The 16,844-nt window shown below is 38.6% G+C and overlaps 1 protein-coding gene across 2 annotated transcripts in view; it reads left to right on the top strand.

The window, feature by feature from the left end:
* The first annotated feature begins 419 nt into the window (after positions 1-419).
* Positions 420-16,844, top strand: part of PPP4R4 (protein phosphatase 4 regulatory subunit 4) — a 136,044-nt gene continuing 119,619 nt past the window's right edge. For both annotated transcript variants that reach the window (XM_031952338.1, XM_031952341.1), the window contains exons 1-2: positions 420-742; positions 3,692-3,765. In XM_031952338.1, coding sequence (XP_031808198.1) covers positions 626-742; positions 3,692-3,765 — 191 coding nt within the window. In that variant the 5' untranslated portion in view covers positions 420-625. The remainder of the gene's footprint in view (positions 743-3,691; positions 3,766-16,844) is intronic.

Genomic DNA, 16,844 nt, shown 5'->3' on the forward strand with positions numbered 1-16,844 from the left:
CCTCAGGAGATGAACAGAAATAAATAACTCGCTCCTTAAGGAGTCAGAGAGGAATAGAGCAGAGGAAGAACCCACCGCCCATCCCAAAGGCAGCAGCAGGTGAAGGGCAGGCGGCGGCGAGGGGAAGGAGCAGGAGAAATGGGCGGAGCCTCGCGGGCGCAGCGGGGGAAGGAGGGGTCGTGGTAGTGGAGGGGGGCAGCTGTGACGTTGCCCTGGCGGTTGCGTCCGGACGCCACGCGACGTCACGGGAGGGGGCGGGGTTCTGGAAGGGCTGGGCACCTGAGCTGCGGGGCTCTGGCTGTTTCCCCCCGCCCCCTCAGCCCTGCACACGCCCGCCCTCTTTCCTCTCTTCCTTCCCTCTTTCCCTCCTTCCCTCCCTCCCTTCGTCCCTCCCCCTTTCCTTCCCACAGCCCCTCCCCCTTCCTTCCTCCTCCCTCCCCTTCTCACACTCAAGGGGAGGGGGGAGTCTGGGGTGGGGAAAAAGGAAAAAAAAGTACGGGCTGGTGTCCCGGCGGCGGGGCTGGGCCCGTGATCCCCTGGGGCTGGTCCGACCCAGGCGGCGGCGGCGGCGGCGGCGGCTCTGAGTCCGGAGGAGGGCAGCGGCGGCGGAGGCGGACCGCCTTACATGCATCCATTGCCGCTCTTCGCCGAGATGGATTTCAGTCAGAACAGCCTGTTCGGCTACATCGAGGACCTACAAGAGCTCACCATCATCGAGAGGCCGGTGCGTCGGAGCCTCAAGGTACGGACGCTCGCGCGCAACCTCCCGGCCCCCAACGCCTGGCCCTCGCCGCCCCAGCGCCCCGGGCCCGTCCCCGCCTCCGGGCCTGCCCCCGGCCGCACAACCCCGCGCAGCCTCGTCCCTCCCCGTCCCTGCCGCCCCTGCTCCGCGCCTCGGCTCAGGGCTCCCGCCTTGCCCCTCTGCCTCGAGGGCTTCTCTGAAACCCGGAGGTGGGGAAGCAAGCGGGAGCACCTGACCCCGTCCCACCGGTCCTCACTCTGGGACGCCCACCCTTTTCGGCTGCGGAGGACTCCCCCGAGAAGAGTCCGGGTCCTGTCTCACCTTCCCTCAGCCTCCCCCCCGGCCCCGGGCCGGTTGGGGCCCGGACGGGAATCATCTCCCCGTCCCTGCCCCTGTGGTGGTTCCAGGCTCCGTTCCCCTCTGGGCTTCCAAACCAAGAAGCCAGGGTGCCATCCCTTCCTTCTTGGGCCCCACCCCTTTCTCTTTGGGGGATCGGGAGAAAGGAGAGTGGAGGCCGTCTCCCTTCCCGCCTCCTTCCTCCTCTCACCAATTCAATTCCACCCCGTCCCATCCCTGTTTTGTTCCATACTCCGTTTCCTCTGACCCCCCAGGTCCACTCCTTCCTTCCCAGCTCCTTTCACTTTATTGAAAATCATTAATGGGAGGTCCTCCCTCACCCGCATCCCTCCTCATCCCTCCTCCTAACTCCATCCATTCTACCATCCCCTCCCTCCCTTCCCATCCCCATCCCTATCCCTCCCTTCCCTTCTCCCCCACTCCCTCCTCCTACCTCATCCCCATCCATCCTAACCTCTCCCCTCCATCCCTACCTCGTCCGTCCCTGTTTCGTCCCCGTCCATCCCTGCCTCGTCCCCGTCCGTCCTGCCTCAGTCCCTCGTCCAGTCCCTGCATCGTCCCGTCCGTCCCACCTCATCCATCCTAACCTTCCCCTCCCTCCCTATCCTCATCCATCCCATCCCTTACCTCACTCCTTCCCATCCCTTCTCATCCCAATCCCTAATCATTCCATCCCTAACTCTCCCCATCCCATCCCTATCCCGTCTCCACATCCCGTCCCTAACCTCATCCCCATCCCTAACCTCATCCCCATCCCATCCCTAACCTCATCCCCATCCCATCCCTAACCTCATCCCCATCCCATCCCTAACCTCATCCCATCCCTAACCTCATCCCATCCCTAACCTCATCCCCATCCCATCCCTATCCTCATCCCCATCCCATCCCTAACCTCATCCCATCCCTAACCTCATCCCCATCCCATCCCTATCCTCATCCCCATCCCATCCCTAACCTCATCCCCATCCCATCCCTATCCTCATTCCCATCCCATCCCTCCTCCCATCTTTCCACCCTCTACATCTGCCCCAGCTGATGCAAAGAGTATGGAGTCTGGATGATTACATTTATTCTGCAGCACCCCCTCCTCAATCATCATTAGGGACTCCAATAGAATGAGGGGATAGAAAAAAATCTTTTCCCATCCCAGCTGGCACAGTACTCTCATTCTATACTCCCTATACAGCCACTTCTTTGGTGGGGGTTTTTCTAAGAGGAATCCAAAGTCAGGACTAATCTCCCTCCCATCTCTTCCTCTATTTCTTTCTCCTTGCTGGTCCACCCCTTCCCCCTTTCCAAGTCACCCTCCAGGGCCCCAGGAGTCAAAGAGGGAAAGGATGGAACTTGTTCTCATCTCATCCCCCTTTGAGAAAGGGGAGTCAGATCGGGGAAGGGAAAGAGTGAGTAGGAAGAACCATTTCTTCCCATCTCATTGCTTGTCCCCCTTCCCTCGTTTATTCTTTTTTCACTGCCCGTTTTCACATCTCATACCTCCTATTTATGCCACCTTTGCATTGCCACCTTAATAATACCCAGCACCCCAGTAGCCAAGGTTCTTAAGAAAACAGAACTTGGGGGTAAAAAAAAAGCTGTCCCTACTTTATCCCGGCTCATGCCAATCACACCTTTCCACACTTCTTCCCCATCCTTGCCCCCCTTAGTCAAGGACTCCCAGAGACTGAAGCTCAGGAGGGAAGGTAGATACAAAGAACCCATCGTATGCCATCCCATCCCCCTAACTCCATAGCCCCTCTCCCCACCCACATTTCCTTCTAATTACCCTATTATCAATGGGGGTGGAAAACTGAGCTGTGGGTGGGGTGAGGGGAAGGTTAGAAAGAACTTTCCAGATCTTAGCTCATGTCCCTAGCCCTCTCTGTACCCTCTTTGCATTCTTTCCTTAGTGGTTGCCCATTTGTGTGAGGTGGCCCCTCCAGATGGGGAGGAAAGTCTGTGTACTTTGTGCAGGCTCTCCTGTTCCTTCTCCACCTGTCCTTTTCCAATGCTCCCATTTGGTCTTCCCACATTTTCTTTGGGGGTCTTTGGGCAAAGAGAGCCTCTGGAGGAAGTAGGGTGTAAGGAGTCTTTCCGAAGGGGCCTATCCCTTTCCCTTTTTTCAGAACCTCAATAGTTGTGGGTGAAGGAATTAAGTTGAGAAGAGGAGTGGCAGAATGAATGGGGAGAAAACCCTCATCTCTGATTTCCTACTGCCCCTCTTTATGCACCCTTTCTTTTGCTTCTCTCTCTTGCCTCCCTGCATCCAGCAAGAGGAGACCTCAGAGAGAAGGTGAAGGAAACATTATCCTTTGGCTTTCCACACTTGAAAGGAGCTTTTCAAGCCATCATTCCTATTTAATAAATAGTAGAGAAAAAAGATTCCTCCTTCCTCCTTTCCCCAGCTATTTGGAATTCATAGTTTCTCTTTTTAGTCTAAGCCCCTTAATGGGATTTCATTGATCTTTGCATTTAGTGAAATTTATCTTCATGGAAAGATAAAATCCCTTTATTAGTTTTTAATGGTATGGGGGATGGGTATATTTCAGAGTTGACTCCAAGAAATTTTCTACATAATTTGTATTTCACATTTGACAGACACCAGAAGAAATAGAAAGACTAACAGTTGATGAAGAACTCAATGATATTGAAAGGGCTGTTTATCTACTCAGGTATTTCCAAGTCTTACTGTAAAATTGCTGATCTTTCCTCTGACAGCAAAAATGAATGTTTATTGAATTTGTTTTGAGTTTTACAGATTTACCAAATCATTTGGCATACTGCTTTTGAATACATTTTGTGCTTAGTTATGTAAAAAAATTTCATCTAGTTATGTTTTCATATAATTAATAATTTGTAAATACTTCAATCTTTATACGCTATTTCTTAGTGAGATCCAAACATAACTTCAAGGATACAAGGCATAAGTTGAGTTTATTCTCATCCTTGTCTCCTGTATTTGCTTTTACAAGTCAGTGAGTTACCATGGAAAAAAAGAATATCCAGTAACTGATATTATAATATTCATTGTAAAGTGCCAACACTAAATGCATTTTTACTTTAATGACAGAATAAAGGTACACTATGTTACTGTTTAAATTTTATCATTTTGGGTATATGAGCTTGATAATCTTAATTGGAAGGCTTTTTATTTAGTCAGTTGTTTTTTAAGTCTCAAATTTCTTGGCTGTTCCACAAACCTACTTTTTGACATCAAATCAAATCTTGAAATCTTGATATTCGGTATTTTATCTTAGAGTCTCCTTACTGTATTTTTCCTTGTTTTTGGTAGTGGCAGTAACTTAAACAGTTTGATGGTTATTTTTCTAATAGCAATATCAATGTAATGATGCTTACAATAAAAAATAAAAAATCAGAGGAACTAGGTTCAAATACCTCTTATGATGCTTGTGTGAACCCTGAGCAACTCATGTTGTTTTGCTGGGCTGTTTTTTCATCTGTAAAACGAGGGAAGTGCACTAGATGGCCTCTGAAGTGCCTTCTGGTTCTAGCTGTATGATCCTCATGGCTTCCATTTCCTTAGTTGTTGTTTAGGTAATTAGTGAGTTCTTGATCATACTTAAGTCACATTATTACTGTGTTTCTGGTTCTATTTTTCAAGCAATGTATTTCTAAGATGTCTTCAAATAACAGTGAAAATTTTGAGGGCTTATTTTTTGTCTGTCTTGTTACCTTTAATGATGTGTGCATGATTACTGAATTTTTTGTTAAAAAAGCATATTTAATAATATATTTATATTGGTGGTATTGATGGCAGAGATGGGGGGGGGCTGTTGCTGTTGGAACAACATTTGGCAGAGAGGTTAATACAATGTTTTTATGTATTTTGACTTTTTCTAGATCTAATTGAAGTACTTTTTCTTTCAGTAACTATCATGAATAATCGTTTGCTTTTTCTAATAAATAATTTTTTCCTCATGTGAAAATAGACCCCTAATGAAAGTTTGAGTAAAATCTCATATTTAATAATGACTATTATGGGGCCAAGATTTATGATATCATTAGTATAGAATACACCTGAAAAAGGAAATACCTATTACAATGTAGGCTCTGCAACTTATATAGTTTTTTAGAGTTTAAATTCATCATCACAAATGTCTTTTATTTAGTGGAAAAACTGTGACTTACAATCAGGAAAATTAGATTGTTGCCCTACTTGTACCTGAACAGTAGGAGCTTTATTTTAGTTATTTGAGACTAGACTTGTTTCTGAAGGTTGTTTTTGTTTTGTTTTGTTTTTCTATTTTACCACTTGCAAACTTTACCTTCCCTCCTCCCCTTTTTTGGTGGTGGATCTGTTAAATAGTTTGTCAGAGTTCTTTTTTCATACTTAAGACAAAACATAGTTCTGGGACTTCAAGTCTTTGTCAAGATAGCCCCTTCCATTCTTTTCTTTTCTTTTTTTTTTTAAATTAAAGCTTTTTATTTACAAAGCATATGCATGGATAATTTTTCCAACATTGACCCTTGTAAAACCTTTAATTCCAAATTTCTCCCTCCTTCCCCTACCTCCTCCCCTAGCTGGCAGGTAGTCCAATACATGTTAAATGTGTTGAAATACATGTTAGAGCCAGTATATGTATACATATTTATACAGTTATCTTGTTGCACAAGAAAAATCAGATCAAGAAGGAAGAAAAAGAAAAACTGAGAAAACAAAATGCAAGCAAATAACAACAGAGAGAGTGAGTGAGAAGGCTATGTTGTGATCCACATTGTGTTCCCACACCCTTCTCTCTGTGTGTAGATAGCTCTCTTCATCACTGAACAATTGGAACTGGTTGATCATCTCACTGTTGAAGAGAGCCACTTCCATCAGAATTGATCGTCGTACATATTTAACATGTATAGGACTGCTTGCCATCTGGGGGAGGGGGATGGAAGGAGGGAGGGGAAGTCAGAACAAAAGTGAGTGCAAGGGATGATGATGTAAAAAATTACCCAGGGATGGGTTCTGTCAATAAAAAGTTATAATTAAAAAAAAAATTAATCCAATTCAATCAAAAATAATTTGATCTAAATTTCCATTCTTGAAACTTTAATACATGAGCAACAGTAGATGAAAAATGTAGTTATTATCGTATATGGAATGATTACATTTTCTTTTCATTAAAAAAAAAAAAAAAGAATTGATCGTCGTATAGTCTTGTTGTTGCCATGTACAATGATCTCCTAGTTCTGCTCATTTCAGCATCAGTTCATGTAGGTCTCTCCAGGCCTCTCTGAAATCATCCTGCTGGTCGTTTCTTACAGAGCCCCTTCTATTCTTATTCAACAAGAATATTAAAGGAGATGTGTTCATTGATTTAGTTTTGTCTTGGGTGACATGTATCTTGTAGCTCATTGCAAAGGGGATTTCGACTGATGACTAGTTTCAATTTTATTGGTTCTCTAACTAAGAACTTTTTTTCTGTTCCTCCTATTTTCTCTCTTACCTAAAGGAAAATGGAATTTTGCATATTAGGTCAGTTTTTAAAGGGATAAAGTCATGTTTGACTATTTAATTTTTTTGTCACATTTTTGGTTTGCATACGACTTTACCTTGATAGTATAATATCCCTGGCACATGTGTTGTGTATGTTTTAAATTTTTTTTTATTTCTTTAGTTTATCCATCCTGTTCATCATATTTCTAAATACCTTAGAATGTAACACATGCCAAGACCTATTTTCTTTCTTTTTCTCCTTTTATTCTTTTTTCATTTCCCTGAATATAACATCTTATATTTTTCAGATACTTAATATTTTCCTCCCTCCTGAATTTATTACTTTCAGATATTATCTTCTATTCATACAGGTCAGGCCCTTATTTTTGTTTTGCATATTCTGAAATTAAACAGGATAAGACAGTTTGGAATAGTGGAAAGAACACTGGATCTTCAATCAGGAGACTGAGGTTTGAATCTTGGTTCTGTTAATTGGCAGAATGATCTTGGACAAGCCATTTAGCCCAACCCACCCTTAGTTTCCTCTTATGTAAAGTAGGACTTAATACTTGTACTACTTACCACAAAGAATTATGAGAAAAGTGCTTTGTAACATTTAAATCATCATCTGAATTGTAGTTACTCTGAGCACATTGTTAGGAAACTCAAATATCAACACTAAAGAAAATGCTTTGTAAATATGATATCTTCTGCCATTTAGATATTAAATACAAAGAAAATCTTTTACATATGAAAAATGTAGTGAATGACTATTTTATGCTTATAAAATATTCTGCTTATTAATATACCCTCTAATATAAAGCACCTATTTTCAAAACTAGAAATTCAGAATATAAAGTGTTTAAACATTTAAAATTGAAGAACTTTTGTAATGATGAAACAAAATTTTGAAAGCCCAAATAGTGGCATTATAGCACTGTATTGATTATATAACATTGACCAATTGACTCAGCTGTTAGGGTTAGTCAGAAAAAAACAAACAAACCTCTTTTCCTGTTCTGCCTTTATTTTGGGATGCGGGCACACAATTTTGGCAACATGAATAGTGCATAAAATATTTTAATATTTTTAATCACTTAAGTCTCTGACAATACTTTGATCATGAACTTCCCTGCTCAAAGGCCTCAAGTGGCTCCCTACTGCCTTCAAGATAAAAGTCCTAATTCCTCATTCTGGCATTCAGAACTTTTTAGTCTGATTTTTCCTCTCATTTCTTTAACTCTTATTTCCTCCTTAGGAATCTTCTGCTCCAACTGATCTCATTGTCTTCAGATCATACAATTCTTATTTAATTGAAAAATTACTGAATGAGGAGTCACACAACCAGTTCAGGTCTTAACTCAGACATTTTCTAGCACTGTGAATATAAGTAAATCTGGAGTTCTTTGAGCATCAGATATCTAGCCTTATGTACAATATAGGTATTATAATATTTGCCTTGCATATCTAACTGGGTTGTTGCAGTACTTTGTAAACTCTTAAGGTACTCTATATATGCTATTTATTATTCCTGCATTGGTGCCTTTGTTCCCTTGTTCTTCCTACCTAGAATACCTTTTTCTATCACGTCTGCCTATTCAAATGTTACTCATAATTAAAGTCCAGCTCAAGTCAATCAAATTCTAAAAAGCCTTGGCTGATGTTCTCATCTATGGTTACTCCCCTTTTCAATTTTTTTGCACAACCTACATTAATTTGGCTAATAATGATGATAGTTCACATTGACACATAATTTAAAAAATTACCAAGTACTTTAAGAATTTTGAAAACGCATAATTCTCTACAGTTTTATATTATTACCTAGTTGTTTCCTGTGTGTGTTTTTTCTTCCTGAACAGATTGCAATATGATGCACAGGGATTATATTTCATATGTTTTTTTTATCACCCTTCAATGCCTAGCATTGTATTATATATAAAAGCTTCCTAATAATAATTAAATGTATCAGGTATGTTCACTTTTTTGAAGATCAGCTTATACAAGAATTAAACCAACTTTATTTTTCTTTGCAGTATATAAGTAGAAAATTCATATCAAGTTTTTGCAATTTCATATTTCTTTGCTTCTAAAGCACTCTAATTACTTTTTATACTAGATAAGATATAGAATCATAGTTTTGGAATTAGGACAAATCTCAGATTATCTAATTTATCTTCTCACCAAATCAGGAATCCAATTCACAACATCCCTGACATTATTTTTTATTTAGCCTCTTCTTAAAAACCTCAATTCTATAAGTACAAATTACCAAAAAATAATAATCCTAACTCTGTTTCTTTTTCTTGGATAATTACTTGTAAAATTAATCCATTTGGTAAGGTAGAAAGCACAATTGGCCTTGGAATCAGAAGGCCTAGATTTCAATTCCAGATCTGATCCTTAGTGTAACTTGTGGGACGTTGGGCAAGACAACTTCTTAGTAACATTTAAGTCATCATCTGAGTTGTACCTGAGCCTCAATAATTACCTCATCTTTAAAAGAGGGATAGTATTTGCACAGTCTTAGAGTTGGCAGCTCCTTAATCATTTGAGCCAGTTTCCCCATTTGGAAAATGGCAGATAATATTGTATGTTGTATCCCTCTCTCCTGGGGGTTTTGGGTGAGAGCCAAATGAGATAATGTATGTAAAGTGATATGAAAACCTTAAAATACTATGTTTAACTATCAGGTTTTTAAAATAATTATTCTTATTATGAAAGTAGATGTTATTAGTTGGAATAAATAATGCCAACTATCTCTTGCCACCAGAATTCCAAAAGCAGATAAATGATAAAAAAAAGTGACAAAATTATATTCTACTAGTTGTCTAGTAACACACAAAAGGTGGTTATTAGTTACTAATAAGGATTGTCATAAGGCAAAATTATCCCAAGATGTAAAGTATTTGAGCCTAGATTGTTAAGAGCATCGTTATTATTGAAGTATTTTACAGATTAATTTTTCCTGGCCTTGGTGCCTTTTTCTGTAAAGTATTATTTTTAAAATGATATACTAAAAGTAAAGAATAGTGATTAAATTCATTTTTATGTTGCCCACTTTTAAAATTGGTTCTGCCATTTTTTGTTTTGTTATTTTACTAGGGAAATTCAGATAAAGTAGAAAGTTCATCTTTTAATTTTTGGCTTGTTGAAAGTTAACATTAAACTTTGACCTTTTTACTTTCTCTTCCCATTTTCTAGGAGTAAGTGCTGCCCCCTAGTGACATCACAGAGAGATTTCTGCAGCTGGAACAGTGGAAATAAAACAAACAAAACTACTTCTATCTACTGTGGCTGTTACTTATCACTGGATGTAACTCCCTCACCCAAGAACTCCAGCACCCCTCTCCTCGAAGTACAACACTAGAATCTGGGTAGCTATAAGAGACAGTGAGGAAGAACTGCAGTGTTTAGGGTTGCCATCTAGATTTTTTTCAACTGTCTTTTAAAATACGCATCCTAGTTGCTGTGCAAAACAGAAAACTGATACATGGACTTTTTTTTCTTCCCTCCTTTGTAGTCTTACGTCGTACCATTTCCTTTCTTGTCTCCACTATTCCCATTGTTTCCCCAATATATTCTTTTGCTTTTAAGGCCCACTGTGGTTCCATTAAGGTCTGTTTCTGCTAAACATTTTTTGGTGATCTGGAGTAGCCAATATAGTATATCATGGTGTCATTATATATATCATATGTAATATAATATATGACATATATGATATGATTTGGTTTCTCTTTATGATGCAGTAGCAAGCAGATACACAATCACCTTAATGAATGATGCTCTCCCTATCTTAAGCCATATTCTAACAGACCCTTTTGTTCCTACTATGTTTTCTTCTCTTTTCTCCAATCTTGACCACTATTTAACATCACTGAATTTTGGGGAAGTCTTATAAGGTCCAAAGGATGCCCTCATCAGGTTATTTTGTTTTAAGAGGCAAAAGTACTAAAATGCCTTTTCGTTCTTCATTTTCTGTATACTGGGAATTTGGCTTGTCTAAAAGATTAGTCTTTGTAGTTAGTTCCTTTTATCTTTTAACTGACACATCATCTTTAAAAATAAGAAAGGGAGTTTTTATGATTGGACTTTAAGCTATCACTATTGGTTTCAAATACAGATGTTATATAGTATTTTTATACAGAAGAAGCAAGTTATACATTTGTACCAGCTTTCACTTTAGGGTTGGAGGCAAAAGCCAATGTTGGAAAGTTGCTTCTTTTTTTCTCTGGGAGTGCTACAAACAACAGGCTGCTCTCCTAAAGGGAATCAAAAAGTTCTTCAAAAGAGTAGCCCAATAGATGGTACTTCTTATTGTGATGAGGTGTGATAATGAATTGCTCTTCTGCAAAAGAAGTAGAAATCTCTATTCAGTGAAAAACTGAAATAATGATTCGTAGTGCAATTTTACATCTCACATACTAAATGCTTACTGATATTATCAAGAACAAGTCTTTTTGGCCTACTTTATTTCTCAGTGAAACACAAATTACTTGTTTTGGGAAGGTTATAGATAGAGGGAGGGGAGTGGAGATTTTTTCCCCCTCATCTGTCCTCCTGGGGGCCTTGTGATAAGGAACAGCCATAGCCATAGAAGGCACCTGTTTCCTTTTTCTTACTCAAGTTGTGGCTTCAGAAGGCTCTCCCTGTGATAGCATCAGGGGCAAGCAGAATTGTTCTGCTGACTTCAGGAAGAAAAGCAAAAAGTTTAAAATACAAAGTATACTATTTTCTCTAAGGTAAAAGTAATCAAGATTATTTCTCTACTCTTACCACACCTGCATTGGAGAATCTGGAACTTAACAATATGAATGAATTTAGAGGGAATTAAGATTAGTTAGTTATCTTTTATTGCTGGTATAGATAGTTATCTATTCAACTACCTGAGTCCTAAAGTATGTAGTAGAACATCCTTCATATTTGATGGATTTGAATGAAGCAGGGAAAACTAACCTACCTCTGAAACATAACCATGCAGATTATAGAATTTATGACATAGCTAATCTGTAGCAAGATATTAGTTTAATCCCTTGATCTTCATGTTATAAACTTCATTCTTTATTAATAATAACTAACACTACCATGTTAGTCAAAGCAAACTATATTTTAAAAAAACCTTTTTATAGAACTATTTTATCTATGTGATATAGTATACAAATAAAGATCTCTTTTTATAAATATATAAGTTTGTAGAATTTAAAGCTGAAAGGTGCTTTAGAGATTGTTTTAGGCTATTTTCCTTTTTAAAAAAAAAGATGAAATGGAAGCCTAGAAGGGTTAAGTTATTTCCAAAGTCACATGGATAGTAAACAGGAGGGCTGGCATTTTAATCTAGGCAAAACAAGGCATTTCAGTATTTAGCCCTATAACTTCTATAACTTCCTTCTTAGTCAAATATTAAACATTACAGAGAACTGTAATGTTTGATTTGATCAACAAACATTTTAAAGTGCCTTCTCTGGGGCAGGAGAAGACATAAAAATGAGTTAGTTCCTGCTTTTAGTGGACTTAAGTTCTTTCTAGAGAAAATACCCATACACACATATGTAAATTTGTGTATAAGTATTTATGTGTGTGTGTATTCATATATATACACACACACATATATAATGTCTGTGTAGATGTGTGCATATGCTTGTGTATATGTATATCATACATGTAAATGTAGATATAAATATGGATATTTATACATGGATACCTAAATACAAATGAGAAATAGAAGGCTGTTTAGAGAAGAAAAAGTAGTAATATTTGAAAGTAATCAGGAAAGATTTCAGATAGAAGGTGGAATTTGAGCTGTCTTGAAAGAAATAAAGAATTCTGTGAGATAGTAAGGAGAAAAAGCACTTCCAAACATGGGAGCAACAAATGAAAAAGCTTGAAGATGGAACACATATAGTAGTGCTGGACATGAGGAAATTCAAATTTGCCTCCAAAGCAAAGTGATGTATCTGCATAGCCCCCATTAAAAACTAGATTTCCTGTGGAAATTCCAACTTTGAGTCAGTTGGGTTGTGCCATATAACAATGCTTCTCAAGAATTGATTTTTTTTAATGCCAGATTATAAGGGACACCTTTCAGAATTAGGACTACTGCAAGGGTTCCCAAACTTGTACAAATTCTTCCAACAGAAAGGGCCCTTTAGATGCCACTTCTAAGGTATAGTAACTTTTATAGTGTATTATTGTAGCATGGAAATGTATGAAAATCTGATATTCTCGTTCTTCAAATCCCTTTTGTTACCATGATTTACAAGATAATTTCATGATTTACAAAAACTGATATACTTCATTATATAATAGTGCATACAATGTAGTGTTTTTCTTACCATCAGATTATAGTAATAACAAAGATTTACAATGCTACTATACAGTTAATTCTTTTGATTTAAGAATTATAGTTATGTGGACCACTTCATTGCTAAATAGAAAGAGACTGCATGATATAGTGGAAAGAATGTGAAATTGGAATGAGAAACCTGTCTTTTACTGGTGACCTTACACAAGCCACTTAACCTTTGTGGGCCTCAGTTTTCTCCTCGAAAATGAGGGGTTTGTGACTGAATCATTAAAGCCTCTTCCAACTGTAAATATTGAACCTTTTTATATTGCTTCTTATCTTCCATCCTTCAGAGTAAGCTAAAAACAAAACAAAATTGAGTAGCCAAAACCTGTTACTTAAATTGTACCTATTAGAAGATCCATTAGGCTCTCTAAAGATAGCCTATCTTATTTTAGACATAATTCCAACTGATCTCGTTTTCTTCTCCAGAGAATATCAAGAACATCCGTTGGAATGAGGGAGATGAGAAGAACTAGATATAGGTACACTGACAACAATGAAAAATGGTTGATGGGAGATGAAAATTATGAAAAACAGATGCCTTCTAAATCAAGGCATCCAAGCCTGGATCCTTGTAGTGGAAGCATCAATAGTTCTGAACATTTAGGAAAGTGTCATTATTATTATAATCATCAAGAACAGGTTAAATCACTTTGTGACAGGAAAATATGAAATTCTTTTAGACATTATAGACATTTTCATCAAATGAATGAGTTTTAGTAGTTGAAGCTTGTGCATAAGTTACCTAGAATATTCCCTATACTCTTTAAGTATCTCAGTTCCTGATATTATGTAAGTCATCTTGCATACTGGGAAAAGTGAGTTTAATCAGAAGAGATTGAATAGGTAAAGCCTTTTGGAAATGATGTGTATTTCTATATACTTTCAAGGGATTTAGAAATTAATGGGAGGGATTCATTGTTCTGTTTAATTTCATTGAAAAACTTAGAACTTCCCTTTTCCTTGTTGTAAATATTGTATTAAAACTTATATTTAGCAAACATAAAATGAAGAGAGGGAGAAATTTTCCTGTGGTCACTTTTTTCCTGACATCTCAATTTGGATATCCTGTTGGTATCTTAAACCCAATATGTCCAAAATGGAACTCAGTGTATCTTTCCCCCTAAACTTTTCCCAGCCGCCACCTCTTCCCTATTACTGTAGAGTGCACTGCCATCCTTCCAGTTTCTTTGGCTCCCAACCTAGATCCTGAATTCCTCGCTGTCTCATATCCCCATACCTAACTTTGCCCAAGAACTTCTGAATTTACCTTTGCAATATCTTTTTTCTGAGATTGCCACCACTCTAGTGCCAGCTCTCATCACCTCATTTCTAGACTATTATATAGTCTTTGAGTGGATCTGCCTGCCATACATCTCTCCCCACTCTAATCCATCCTACATCCATCCTACATTCTCTAAAATGATTTTCCCAAAGTGCAGTTCTGATCTGCTCCGTTAGGCACTCAGAGACTTTCAAAACAGCCTCCTTCTAGGTTTTTCGTCGTTTTTAGATCTCACGCTCCACATATACTCTTTCAATCCAATGACATAGTTGTCCTGCCTATTCCATAAACAAGGTACTCACCTCTTGGCCCAGGATATGTTCTCTGGCTGTCACCCATGCACAGAATGCTCACCTACCTCTCCTCTGACTAGTGATTTTGCTGGCTTTTAAATCCTACCACCTCCAGGGAGACTTCTCCAGTCCTCCTTTAGAAATTCCAGTGCTTTCCCTCTGTAACTATTTCTTATTGGTTCTATACATAGCTTGTTTGTATACATTTGTTTGCGTGCTTTCTCCCCGGTGAGACTGTAAACTCCTTGAGGGCAGGGTCTGGTTGGCCTCTTGTATTCCCAGCATTTAACACTGTGCCTGGCATGAAGTCCAGGCTTAATAAATGTCTGTTGGCGAATTGATTGGACAAGGAATGAGGGAGTCAGAAGGGTGTTAAGGGATGTATATATGTACCTAAGTGAACAGTAGTGAAGGGAAGATGGGATGATTACCACGTTGTTTCTAGAGAGTTGGGAGCCTGTGACCTGGAGGTTGTCACTAGATGGCGCCATTGACCCAGGTCTTAGTGGTCTGCAGCCTCACAGAATAGCCAGAATAGGGAGGTGGGGAGGGCAGAGCTGCCGTGTGTAATTTCAGAATTCAGCGTTTTTAACTCATATTTTAGAAGAAATTGGTTGACTTCAGTGCCATATTCAAATCAAATGATTCTTTAAAGTTGAGAATGTTTTGGAGGTTGGCTGTCTTCTGCACTTCATAGTTTCCCCTGCTCTTGTGTTTTGTTGTGGAATGAGCTTGCGACATAAATCTATTTAGATTGCTAGTATTTGTGGCCAACTGAAAGTTTTTGTTGAGAAAAAGATTTGGGAGTAGCTTGTAGTCTCAATATAAGTTAACAAGTGTGACTTGACAGCCAAAAAACAGTGAATGTAATCTTTTAAGTAGTTTCCTCATATCTAGAATGAGAAAGAGAATAGCATCCCTATTTTGTGTCGTAGGTGGACAACTTCTAGATAATTGTGTTCCATTCTAAGTGCCACATTTTAGGGAGAATGTTTACAAAGAAGGCAATCAGGGTGATGATTAAAAAACTAGAGATAGTATCATATGAAGACCCACTAAAGAAGGTGGCAATTTTTAGCCTAGTGAAGAGAGGACAGGGGCACATAATAATGGTTTTCAAGTGTTTAAAGAACTATCATAAAGGGTAGAAGTATAAAACAGGACTGCAACACTCTTAAATGGGAGCTAACTGGATTAAAATGCAATTGGGAAATATTTAACAATAAAAATACAGTAGGATAGAGGGGAATGTTTGGTTTTCTAAATCAAAATGCCTTTAACTGGGATTCTAATGCAAATATTCTTCTGTATGGTGTAGTGACCTTTTTTCTAGTTGAATTAATACTACTGAATACTGATTAATTTGTTCTGTTTGTCCCAGAGACCATAAACAGGAGTAATGAGTAAAAGTTATAGAGGAAGGTTTTTTTCTCAATATAAAGAAAAACATCCATTTAATATCTCTTTAAAAGTACAGTAGGCTTTTGTTGAGGTAGCAAGTTCTCATCTCTTGAGATCCTCAAATAAAAGTTGACTTTTCAAGCAGCTTGTGAAGGGATGTGATAGAATTCTTCTTGTTCAGCTACAGGTTGAATTAATAGATGCTATTAAAAATCCCTTACAATTTGGTGATTCAGTTAAACAGTTTCTGCTTTGGGCAATGACACTGTACTAGATTTATAAAGAAAAAGCCCTATTCTGTCCTTAAGGAGCATAGTATAAGCAAAATTGATGAGGGGAGAGTGCTAATAATTAGGGGAATGAAGGAAGCTATGGAGGAGAGGTAACTGCCTAAAGAGGGTACTAAATTTTGAATCACAAAGACCTAAATTTGTATCTCACTTCTGATACTATCTATGTGGCCATAGCAGGTAACTTTTTTTTTATGATAATAGGCTTTTTATTTTTCAAAATACATAGTTTTCAACATTCACCCTTGCAAAAACTTGTGTTGCAATTTTTTCCCCTTCCACCCTCCTCTTTCCCTAGACAGCAAATAATCTAATATAAGTTAAACATGTACAATTCTTCTAAACAGATTTCCACATTTACCATGCTGCACAAGAAAAATCAGATCAAAAAGGAAAAAAAAAAAAAACAAGCAAACAAGAACAAAAAAAAAGGGGGGGAGGGGAATACTTTATTGTGATCCACAGTCAGTCCTCGAATTCTTTTCTCAAGATACAACTGGCTCTCTCCATCACAAGTTTATTGGAGTTGACCTGAATCACCTCATTGTTGAAAATAGCCAAGTATATCGCAGTTGATGAAATTGATTCTCTTCTTATAAAAATAATGTACTTAAAATGATCCATTTATTTCCTTTTAAGATGGTCTCTATACCATTTTTGAGTAAATTCCTACTGTCCCCAACCAGTATAGAA

The sequence above is a fragment of the Sarcophilus harrisii genome, chromosome 2, assembly GCF_902635505.1.
Source record: "Sarcophilus harrisii chromosome 2, mSarHar1.11, whole genome shotgun sequence".
Classification (NCBI taxonomy): domain Eukaryota; kingdom Metazoa; phylum Chordata; class Mammalia; order Dasyuromorphia; family Dasyuridae; genus Sarcophilus; species Sarcophilus harrisii.